The sequence below is a fragment of the Leptodactylus fuscus genome, chromosome 11 (genome assembly GCF_031893055.1).
Source record: "Leptodactylus fuscus isolate aLepFus1 chromosome 11, aLepFus1.hap2, whole genome shotgun sequence".
In the NCBI taxonomy this organism is placed as follows: domain Eukaryota; kingdom Metazoa; phylum Chordata; class Amphibia; order Anura; family Leptodactylidae; genus Leptodactylus; species Leptodactylus fuscus.
The window spans coordinates 54,259,697-54,272,294 of NC_134275.1; the positions used below are offsets into that span (position 1 = coordinate 54,259,697).

General features: G+C 42.6%; 1 protein-coding gene and 1 long non-coding RNA gene across 2 annotated transcripts in view; one reads left to right on the forward strand and one right to left on the reverse strand.

Annotated features, from left to right (window-relative positions):
- The window catches only part of LOC142184122 (uncharacterized), a 437,945-nt gene that overhangs the window by 78,971 nt on the left and 346,376 nt on the right, over window positions 1–12,598 (forward strand). The gene's annotated exons all lie outside the window — the stretch shown is intronic.
- ZDHHC9 (zDHHC palmitoyltransferase 9) overlaps window positions 7,878–12,598 on the reverse strand; it is a 53,362-nt gene continuing 48,641 nt past the window's right edge. The window contains exons 8-10 of the mRNA XM_075258834.1: window positions 11,584–11,687; window positions 10,651–10,738; window positions 7,878–8,203 (exon numbers count right to left, since the gene is read on the reverse strand). Coding sequence (XP_075114935.1) covers window positions 8,069–8,203; window positions 10,651–10,738; window positions 11,584–11,687 — 327 coding nt within the window. The 3' untranslated portion in view covers window positions 7,878–8,068. The remainder of the gene's footprint in view (window positions 8,204–10,650; window positions 10,739–11,583; window positions 11,688–12,598) is intronic.

A 12,598-nucleotide genomic window follows, 5' to 3' on the forward strand; every position in this document is an offset into this window, starting at 1 on the left:
AATGAACAAGAAAACGTTCATCCAGTGATTCTGGGCAATATTATTAATGGGAACAAATGTCTGTTCGTAACAATTTCCTGCTAAATCACCCTGTCTAATACGATCTTTAGATCATTGAGCAATTTGACCAAATGTTGCTGTTTTAGAAGAGAGTTATTCAATGTCTATCAGTCTAGAGTTTGGGTCAATGTTCTTTTCCATTATTGGCCACCACTGCAAAGAAGTCCATAAGGTTCACCCTCCAGAGGGAATGTATTGACTGTATTTTTTGAGTTACCCTTATTGTTGCATTGACCAGGCAGGAATCAGGAGTCTGATGCTTCATACATACCGCTCAACATGATGATCTTCCTTAGAGATATTGCCATTGTTACAAGTGTTGTTACATTGTATTTCTACAGACTATCAATAACAAATAAATAAAGTTGTACATAGTGACTAATCTGTTACTTGTACCCGGCAATACAGAAGTAGGTAATATGTTCTGACTCCATTATGGTCTAGGACTCTGGATTAGCAAAGAACATGATGACCAAATTGGTAATTCACTTAGGCTGGACATACACTTTAGATTTCAGATGGCTGCCATTGAGCCGTGCATAGGATGATGGGGTATTTTGTACAATAACAACTGAACCGCTGAAGTAGCGGTGTTCAGGGGAGCACAATGACGAATTTGCCAATGGAAATTCAGCAGTGTCCATCCAATGCAGCCCCTATGATTGCAGGGGGGCCCACAGATCTAGAGAACTGACTTTCTGCGCAGGAGAGTTCAATGCTGATACAGCTACAGCCTATGACACAGCAGGGAGCTGTAAAGTCCTTATTCTGACATAGAAGATTTATAAATTACATGAAGGATGTCCCAGCATATGTGATGACATCACTGCATCTGTGACTGCACCGGACCTGCACCAGAATGCAATAGCAGAAGGAGGTGTCGGCTGCTCCAGTCATCGGGGATTGCGGTAAGGTGACTATAAGATTTGTTAAGTTTTAAAGAAAAAGGGATCAATTAATGGTGGGGGGGGCACTTATTTGTGAACTTGGATGTATTATTTATAAGGGGAGTATTATTTATAGTGGGGGAACTATTATTTATAGGGGTGCTATTACAATGGGGAAATATTAAAAATAATAAGCCCCTTCAAATATTTTCTCCTTATAAACAATAGTTACCATTAAAAAGCCCCAATTAAGTTCTACCCACCCTCCTCATAATCGTTCCCCTTCTTATAAACAAAGAGGAACTATTATTTATAACAGATTAGTGTTACCTTTTTGCTTGTCAGTGTAGATGGGTTCCTAGGAGTCCTGACAGTGTCATACACTATGTTTATAGATAGGTTCCTAGGAGCCCTGACAGTGTTATACACTATGTTTTATAGATAGGTTACTAGGAGCCCTGACAGTGTTATACACTATGTTTTATAGCTAGGTTCCTAGGAGACCTGACAGTGTCATACACTATGTTTTATAGATAGGTTCCTAGGAGCCCTGACAGTGTCATACACTATGTTTTATAGATAGGTTCCTAGGAGCCCTGACAGTGTCATACACTATGTTTTATAGATAGGTTCCTAGGAGCCCTGACAGTGTCATACACTATGTTTTATAGATAGGTTCCTAGGAGCCCTGACAGTGTCATACACTATGTTTTATAGATAGGTTCCTAGGAGCCCTGACAGTGTCATACACTATGTTTTATAGATAGGTTCCTAGGAGTCCTGTCAGTGTTCTACACTATGTTTTATAGATAGGTTCCTAGGAGTCCTGACAGTGCTATACACTATGTTTTATAGATAGGTTCCTAGGAGCCATGACAGTTTCCCCAAAAACTCCACAAAATTAAAAAAATAAAAATAAATACTAATAAAGAAAATAAATATATATTTCTGGTGGCAAGTTCCCATTATTATTATTATTATTATTTTTTTTTTAGCCCATTAGGATTCCTATAACAATTCCAGAACTTCTTTTTCAAAAACTTGCATTGTGCTGTTATTCCTCCTAGAAATTTATGGATGACAGCTAGTTGTTTCCAGTCCAAACAGATTCTATTCTGGGCCATTGTACATGTAATATGTGAGGGGATTCCTGGCAAGTTCTGCATCTTGAATTCTATATTAAGAGAATAAGATAAGAAAATCAATAGAAACATGTCATATTCCTCCCAGAGCTTGTTTGCATGCAGCGCCCCCTACTGAGCTCTGCTGGGAAAAATCATTTGAAAACCTATAACATGGCAAAATGATTACATGTCCGCAGCAGGAAAGGTCTCCAGTGTGACAAGTAACAGAAATGGTTTCCCTTAAAGAGTGAAGACGAATGAAGAGTTGTTCGAAAGGCATAGGCACTGATGATGTCATAAGGAGACGCCACTCGAAACACACCATGTGGCAGATTCAAAGTGACTTGTGTTGCGAGTTTTGGACCCAGAGCCTTTCAATTATCATTGCAAGTTTGGGCGCAGTTTTCATCCTTGCACCTTTCTTACATCATAAAATTAAGGAAAATATTTAACATTTTTAATCTTGCGGAGCCGAGATTCCCATATTATAGCTTTTTCCTTTTTTAATTTGCATTGTGTTTTTTCTCTGTCTTTGAAATATAAGACATGTAAGATTTAGTACTAGACTAGTACTAGTAAAAAAAATAATAAACACTAGGGTTGACCGATCGGGTCAGATCGGAAAAGATTGGATTACGATTGGCGATCAAGCAAATTTTACGATTGTGATCAGCTGTAAAACGATCGGAAATCGGATTTTGAAATTTCAAGATCGGCTCAAACCTAAAAGTGACTTTTCCCATAGAGAAACATTGGCTAGGGTTGAGCGATCGGGAAAGATTGGATCCCGATTGGCAATCGAGCAAATTTCACGATCTTGATCGGCTGGAAAATGATCGGACATCGGATTTTAAAATCAATCCTGAAATCTCAAGATTGGCTCAACCCTAAAACACTGATACTCCCCCCCCCCCCCCCTTCTTCACCTCTTCACTTCTTTTGGGCTCCATCATAGTGTCCAGAGTTCCTTCAGAGTCTTCTGGTCTCCTGGTGACATCGTAGGCCCACGGCCAGAAATCATGACTCTTTGGTCATCTTATATCCTAATAGTTGAGGTCATGGGCCACGGGGGATCGCTGAGACCTGTGTTTGAGTCACATGGGGTGCACTAACATCATGATGCTTTGATACAAGTGTCATGACATCAGCAGACCCCACGTGTGTGCAGAAGTCTGGAATAAAGTCACCCAGGAGGTCAGAAGATGCCTGAAAAGGATCTCAAAGAAATTCAGGAAAAGTGAGACTATGTCTCGGCACCCCTTGTTCTTCCAAATATTATACTCTGGAGTCGGAAGAGAACTTAAGAGTGCAATAGTGATTCTTGGTTGGCAAACCCCTAAAACTTCTGGTTCTGCTGAATGTGAAGTTTTTGGAAAACTTCATAAAGCATCAGTTCTCTCCTCTCTACCTCTTATTTGCTGCCCATTTATGGATAAAGAAACTTCTGTCACCAAATATCCCCCAGAATTTTATTACAAGAAGACATGCAATGCAGAATGACGGAGCCGCAGACGCCTTGTTTATGGCTATTTTCTTTATTCAGTCAATAAAATAGCTTTTTGCTGTTATCGTACGATCGTTTCAACGGTTTCAGAATTACGGCCAGTAGCAGTTTTTGCAATGGATGAATATATGAACGTACAGAATTGATAGTCTTACAGAGCCCTTATCCTTTCAGGTCATGACGTACTGAGTGGACTGGGATGGGACATCGGGAAGCAGAATGCTTTATAGTCACTTCACACCCCCCAAAGATGCGGGAGAGAAACCTGAACAAAAGTGCTCCATAAATGTTCAAGATCAACTCATGGAACTTAATACCTGAGAGAAGGAACAAAAACAAGGCTTCCCACCAGCAGGAATCAGAGTCTCGCAGGACCGATGTGTCCTACACGTTATGGATGCCATGATGAGGAGGAGGAGCTAGGGTTTTTGGGGTGTCATATATAGTTTAGAACCAGCATTAGATGCATACGACAACAGGCAGGATAAATGGGGAGACCATGAAAAATTTATCAATTTCGGGAAGTCGGGAATTGGACCAGTCTATTGGCTTTGACTCTGATATAAAGTGGCAAAGTATCTTTAGGGTAAACCGGCCATAGACACAGATGTAGACCTATCATAATGGACATACGGCACAGTCACTCCTCAACACCATTCACGTCACAAGAGGTTGTCCAAAAATTTTTTCATATAGCATGATATATAAATTGCCATGGCTCACCAATTAACGCAAAACTGTGGCGGTCCCTTGCAGTCTTGATCTTGCTGCAGCGAGGACGTGGCCCCTGGAGCCAAATACTGGCCCCCGGTGATAAAGATCGTCGGTGACCACCAGAATGAAGCAAGAGGTGACCGGTGAGTTATGGATATTCTGTATATTAGCATTCTTATTTCTGGACAATTCCTGTAAACCAAGCATTATACTCCAGAGCTGTATTCACAATTCTGCAAGTTACAAAGCAAATATCTCCATAGCAAATCTCAGAGTACAATTGATCAGAATAGGACAATAATTTATTTTTTTCCCCCCAGGTGCTTCTTTAAACTGCATACAGCAGAACTGTGAATTCAGCTCTGGAGTATAATACCTACTCAGGATCCAAAGTACATGCAAAAACCTATAGATTATATCTAAAGCTATAGTGGGGCTCAAATGTGAATGTACCCTGTGAATGGGAACTCCACCTATACTTAACCTCTGACATGTCGGAGACCCTGATTGGTTCACAAAATTATGGGGCTGGGGTGATCCTATGATCTACAGGGATATCGTAATCCTAGATCATAAGAGCTGATTCTCTGCTACCATGTGTCTACAACTCTCAGAAGTAATATGGAATAACAACTTGGTATCCTACATGAGATCAAGCTGAGCAGAGATATTACCGCCATCAGTCTCACACTTACCATATGTTGCCAATAAAAACAATTCTGCTATAGTACATGATTTATCATGGCAGTAGAATTTTTAAACTGGTTGTCCAAAACTGGAAAAACATGGCACAAACAGCGCCACATCTGTTCACAGGTTTTGTCTGGTATTGCAGAACTATCCCATCCACTTCAAAACAGTTGCAGTGAAATTGCAATACAACAAATAACCTGTAGACAAGGGTTTCTAATCTTGGACAAGCCCTTAAAGGCTAGGGCTGAATATCAACTTGACCATCAAACCGTGGGTATATATAACCTATACAGTTTTATGCATCCTACAGCTTCAGCAAAACTGTACTGCAAGGTACCAAGGTCACAAAATCACTATGATGTCCTACACTATGAGAGAACCTTGAAATCCCTGCTATTTCCATACATAGAAGTCCAGTGAGTGGTCCTACCTAGTGATTTGCACCCTATCATGTATGAGCATGCATACAGGCACAGCTGTCAATCACTTATTAGTACCGCCCACTGGACTCCTGAGCACAGAATGGACAGAGATTTCAATCAGTTGCAAATTCTACTGAAAGGTTTTACATAAAACTATATATCACTCTGCTCAGCTCCTCCTGCTGCTTGCATATAAAACTACATGTACAATGGGACAGTTTCCCCTTTAAGGACTACACGTCAGACATTGGTCATTGGTCAGGGAGATGCAACTGTGCTGATGGCAAAGACTCCCAAAGTTCTTATTTTCAAGTCTTTTCAACCATATGACAGTCTTAAGTGAAGCAGTAAAGCACCTCCCTCAAGAATAAGAGTCCGGCCCCTCCATCTAGTGAAATCGTCTGGCCCCTCCCTCAAGAATAAGAGCCTGTCCCCTTCCTCAAGAATAAGAGTCCGGCCCCTCCCTCAAGAATAAGAGTCCAGTTCCTCCCTATAGAGAAAGAGTCCATCTCCTCCCTCAAGAATAAGAGTCCAGTCCCTCCCTCTAGAGAAAGAGTCCATATCCTCCCTCAAGAATAAAAGTACGGTCCCTTCCTAAAAAATAGGGGCCCAGCCTCTCCCTCAAGAGTAAGAGTACTGCCCCTCCCTTAAGAATAAGTCCAGTCCCTCCCTCTAGAGAAAGAGTCCATCCCCTCCCTCAAGAATAAGAGTCTGTCCCCTCCCTCAAGAATAAGAGACCGGGACCCTCCCTCACGAATAAGAGCCCAGCCACTCCCTCACGAATAAGAGCCCGGCCCTTCCCTCAAAAGTAAGAGCCCGGCCCCTCCCTCAAGAATAAGAGTCTGTCCCCTCCCTCAAGAATAAGAGACCGGGACCCTCCCTCACGAATAAGAGCCCAGCCACTCCCTCACGAATAAGAGCCCGGCCCTTCCCTCAAAAGTAAGAGCCCGGCCCCTCCCTCAAGAATAAGAGCTCAGCTCCTCCCTCAAGAATAAGATCCCAGCCCTTCCCTCAAAAGTAAGAGCCCGGCCCCTCCCTCAAGAATAAGAACTCAGCTCCTCCCTCAAGAATAAGAGCCTGGCCCTTCCCTCAAAAGTAAGAGTCCAGCCCCTCCTTCAAGAGTATGTGAGCACCCTGAACCCTATATTCTGAATCCTAACTTTAGAATCAGACTTCAATGGCCAAATCTGTAGTTACAATTGTTATTTAATCAATTGTTGCCTATAGGTCTCCCTATACAGTTATAAAAAGTTCCTCCTAGGTGGAGCTATACATGAGAATAAACCATTTATAGGGGTTTCAAGACTGAACAAGCCAATCCCAAGGATGAACAGAGCTATGGAAGTGAACTTATGAATGGATCATCTGCGACGATGGGTACTGTCAATGCCAGGTAGAGATACGGCCAGTCATTTGGAATAAAACCAATGGATTTATACGTTCATCCTCGAGGACACTCCATAAAAGAGGAGACTGCTGCAAGGTCCGGTACATGAGGAGGTGACAGGGAGAACATTTAACTCTCCCGAAATGAAAATATTTTATTGTATTTTATTTTTCATTCATGGGAAATCAATAGGCAAGCAACACAACCTTGAATCTTGTCCATGAATCTAATCTACTGGGTGTGCCAAAAAATTAAATAAAAAAAAAAAAAATTCTATAAACAAATAAGTTATTTTTTTAAAAAATTCTTCCAATATTTTAACACTCTGTATAGTCATAAAATAGGAATCGTAGAGCAGCAGCAATAAATTATTTGCACTTCAGAAGAAGACCTTCCAAAATGCCCTCGAAAATTACAAAAAAAAAATAAAAAATTAGACATATGGCGGCTCCTACTGAGCCCCCCGAACTATCGTCATGTTAATTGCAAGACCACAAAATCTACAGTTTGGAAATGGATGAGTTGGATATGAAGAGGAATGACCTTACACCACATGGACAAACATCTACGTCATGACTGGTCAATGCAGCGGGGGAGGGGGCGGTGCGCTAGGACTACGACTTTGGAGAATCAAATAATACGGGGTCATCTGTTTTTGGGATCATAGAACTGAAATCAGAGGAGTCCATGTCATCACAATGACTTATTCACAAATTGCTTGTGGCCGGAAGAAGTGCAGACAAGATTTCGGCTTTACCAGAAGCTTCGTCCTTCCAGTCTTAGGCATGGCGAATAAAATAAAAAGCAATGCATATTTTTTAGGTAAGGTGCCAATCGCGTGACACATAGTTGCCCCTTTAGACAGACCCCATAATGTCCTTCTTAGTCCTGATAAGAGATTGTCCTCAGTTCGTCCAGGGGATGCATAATACGATTGTAGGCTAAAGTTTGAAGAACCAGCTCCCATAGTGGAGACATGACGCTGGCCGGCAGCCTGGTCAGGCCGGCTTCCTACTACGTAGCACTCACAGGTTATGTCATTGGCATGGTTGACTAGCACCTCAAGTCTTTATATTTTGTATTTTCTCTTTTTTTTTTTTTTCATTGAGCACTTTTTTTCCAGACCGATAAAGATGAATCTCCATCTCACAAGACGTCACCTTCATAATTAACACAAGCAAATACTAAAGAAAAATGGCGTAGAGGGCCAGCTGTCACTTTCCCCGGTATTCCATGAAGTTGTTACGTTATCCTCTTTCATTGAGTGAGAATTCAATCTACTTTTCTGTCTCCTGCTTTTCATCTGATTCTTTGGGGATCTGAACAGCCATTTCCAGGGCGTTGGGATCTGATTGGACTTCTGGGGGTGAAGGGGCAGGAGATTCGGTAGGCATCAATGGAACAGAAGCCACCTAGAAAGATATGAGCAAAGATGGTGATGCCCAGGTTATACCAGCTGTACATATATATTACTAGCATCTGCCCGTGACTTTGTCTGTGGGTTTGAGTTGGCGCTGAGCCGCTGATATTTAGGCAATCGCTGTTGGTTATGATCCGCCGTGTGCTGCCACGTCCACTCCTGCACGCCGCTGTCCCATTTGCTCTTCGCCTGTCCCCGTGGGCTCTTTACCTACCGGCTGCTCCTGGCTCCCCGCAACCACCCTCGTCCCCTGCACCCCCTCTCCCTCCCACGGCACCCTGGGTCAAACTCCCCACCACCCTTTTCCTGCAGACCCCCCTCCTATGCCCCCCCCCCCCCCTCTTTAGCAGGGCCCCCTCCGCAAAATCCCCTAACTCCACTGCCGTCACACCACTGCCGTCACCCCACCTGTAGTGGCCCCATAAGAATTGTCCAATTTTGCACTGGTGTATGTTGTATGTGGTTTGTGTGTATGTCCATAAGCGTCTTGTAATTATGTGTATCTCATTTTGGATATCAGCGAAAAACCTGTGATCAGTTGTTATGGATACCTGGAGTAAAGCTGTATCTAATCCTTCCCCATGTAGTACAGTGTTTAGACGCAAGTATCTAATCCTTGTTGGTGTGGTACTGTGAGCAGATGAGTGTATCTAATCCTCTGGCGTGTGGTATTGTGTGAAGAGGTGCGTATCTAATCCTCCAGCAAGTGAAACTGTGTGCAGACGTGCGTATCTAATTTTACGGCATGTGGTACTATGTGCAGATGTGCATATCTAATCCTCTGGCATGTGGTACTGTGTGCTGAGATGCGTATGTAATTCTCTGGCGTGTGGTATTGTGTGCAGAAGCATGTATCTAATCCTGCCCCATATGGTACTGTGTGCAGACGCAGGTATCTAATCCTCACCTATGTGGTATTGTGTACAGTGGTGCATAACTAATCCTCCGGCATGTGGTATTGTGTGGAGAGGCGCATATCTAACCCTCGGTCGTGTGGTACTATGTGCAGATGCACATATCTAATCCTCCCCGTGTGGTATTGTGTGCAGTGGCGTGTATCTAATCCTACAGCGTGTGGAACTGTGTGTAGACGCATGTGTGTAATCCTCTGGCGTGTAGAACTGTGTGCAGACGTGCGTATCTAATCCTCTGGCATGTGTTACTGTGTGCAGACGCGCCTATCTAATCCTCCCCAGTGTGGTACTGTGTGCTGAGACGCGTATCTAATTCTCTGGCTTGTGGTACTGTGTGCAGAGACATGTATCTAATCCTCCAAAGTGTGGTACTGTGTGCAGACACATGTATCTAATCCTCCAAAGTGTGGTATTGTGTGAAGAGGCGCGTATCTAATCCTACGACGGGTGGAACTGTGTGTAGACACGTGTATCTAATCCTACGGCATGTGGTACTGTGTGCAGACGTGCTTATCTTATGCTCTAGTGTGTGGAACCGTGTGCAGACGCGTGTATCTAATCCTATGGCATGTGGTACTGTGTGCAGACACATATATCCAATCCCCCGGCGTGTGGTACTGTGTGCAGACACATGTATCCAATACCCCGCCGTGTGGTACTGTGTGCAGATGCATGTATCCAATCCCCCGGCGTGTGGTACTGTGTGCAGACGCATGTATCCAATCCCCCAGCGTGTGGTACTGTGTGCAGATGCGTGTATCTAATCCTTTGGCATGTGGAACCGTGTGCAGTCGCACGTATCTAATCCTTCAGTGTGTGGAACTGTGTGCAGACGCGCGTATTTAATCCTCTGGTGTGTGGGACTGTGTGCAGACGTGTGTATCTAATCCTCTGGCGTGTGATACTGTGTGCTGATCTGTGTATCTAATCCTCCGATGTTTGTATCTCAGTTTGGATTGTGCATGTGGAGTGACCGTGTGTATTGCAGTTGGAATATGAGTGAAAGATTTGCAGGTTTGTATTGACTAAGGGGGGGGGGGGGGATTGTGTTTGGAAGGCTGTATCTCAGCAATGGTACATCTTAAACCTTGCCGATACCTGAAGTATCTCTGTATCAGATTTGGTGAACATTGGTACAGTCGTTTGGTTTGCAATAGAGGACAGATAGACAGACAGACAGACAGAAATTCATTTTTATAATATAGAGAGATATGCCCAGGTTATACCAGCATGGTCCATATCACTATATATAAAAAGATGTATAATATATACCAGCTGTATATATATATAATTATATACAGTATATACCCAGGTTATACCATCATGATCTATATCACTATATACAAGAAGATGTATAGTATATACCAGCTGTACATATATAATTATATACAGTATGTTCCCAGGTTATACTCGTATAGTACATGGTTCCTCCCCGGCCCCTCGTATCTGTGATCTCCTGATGGTTTAGTATCTGAGACATAATTACAGTTTTCTCGCTGCTTTAATACTTTATAAGAACACTTACAGAATCTCGCTGTGTACTGCTGTTTTCTTGCTCAGACTGTCCCGGAAGACTCATTGGCTCTTGAAGGATCCCTCTCCTATCCAGCACACTGCAGAGAAGGAGAGAATTGTCTGGATTATTGCATGTAGAGATCTTGTGTAAAGAATAGGCTTTTAGAGTTTCGGGGAAGGTTGGCTCAGATGTGACGTTTCATTCATCTCTGTGCAATGAGATTTATTAGGACTAGAAACCGTCACCCTACAAGTGATTACAGGGCGCCAATCAACTCTCCTGCACACAAGATGTAAATCTCCCATCTACTTGGAAACGTAGAGTCGGGATAACAGGGAAACTATGTGCACTGCTTATCATGAACTATATCTAAAGGTAATGCGATATCTCCTTATATTAGACAGTATAAGACGTGTCTGCAGGAGAGGCCGAGATGTGAAGTCGTTCAAAAAGTCAAGGGAAATATTCATCAAGTCCATTCATTCCAATGGTGAGAGACTGGATCATGGGGGTGTCCCAGCTGCTGAACCCCCTGCAAATATACTGGTACATTAGACTATTGGTCAGGGTAAGCTTCCGGTGTACACAGCACCGATACAGCAATTGTTAGCTTGTATAATATGAATACAATGGCAGTGATTCTCCTGTGCGAACAATCAGTTATATTAGCTACTCACAGCCACCACTAGAGGGAGCTCTCTGCATAGACATCTATACAGATCACATGGTACATGATGGAGATCAATCTTAGGTGACCAAATCCATGCAGAGAGCGCCCCCTATTATGCAACTTAACACAGAATTTTGGTGTTGGATCTCATTGGGTAGTTGGACCCATGCAAATTGTGGCACCCTTTGTATTTGGTGAATACCCCACTTCCGGATTAAATACATTTTATGATGTCATTTGTTATAAATGGTGATTCATTTTATGTACAATACCTTGGTTGAACCGGGCCACATAAGACCTCACAACAATTTTTCATGAGGTTACCATGGCTGTACGGGTTCTGTACGCGGTTTTTACCAGTCCAGGATCCTTTAATCTAAAGGGGAAAAAATGAATAATTCAATATATTTTATTAGTCAGCTGACTAAAACGGCTCCGGCAGGCTCTATGTCCCCATCACAGTTTACCAGGACCAATACGATATGACTGACGGAGCGGAGCTGCAGTACCAGACACAACCACTAGAAGATGTATAGAGCAGTCCCAGGGGGAAATGAACGCTTGACTTGACTTCATTAACTTACAGTCTCTGACTTTGGTTCTCGTCATAAGAGGCACTGACTACTATAAGCAGTTAATACAATCAGCGCAACCCCACAAATTATTAATCCCATACATTCATAGTAATCTCATCCTCCCTCACTAATATTATCTGGCAAAAGTGGAACTCCACCTCAAGCAAATGAATAGTACATGTCAATATAAGAAACCTTGTAATAGATCTTAATCTAAGAAATCCTTTTCCTTCTCTACTTATCAGACCAAGTTACATAGAAGTCTATGGATGAGAAAGAGAGAGAGAGGAGACAAGGGTGCTGGAAGGTTATTATATATAATAATCTCTTATGACATCATAGTTGACGTGTCTATGTCATCGATGAGGCCTGACCACAGGGTGCGGGCCGTGACATAAGAGCGCCTGATCCAGACTGACACAGATCTCTTTAATAAGATATATCACAAAGTGTCTTATATTCGGCTTTGATATAATTGGAGGTAATAGAAGACATAGGTTGTGTTGGGGTAGGATTGTCTTATGTATATCTTGTGTATTCCCCTTAGATCTGGTCGATGGAGACATCTCGATAGGGACAGGACATGAATTGTTGGTTGTTACAATTGTTCAATATTTGTTTGATATATTTTTCTATTTATATGTATAAACCAAATTGTATCAAGATATAAAATAGATCTATAGCAATACAAAGCTGCAATAAGAGATGTCAG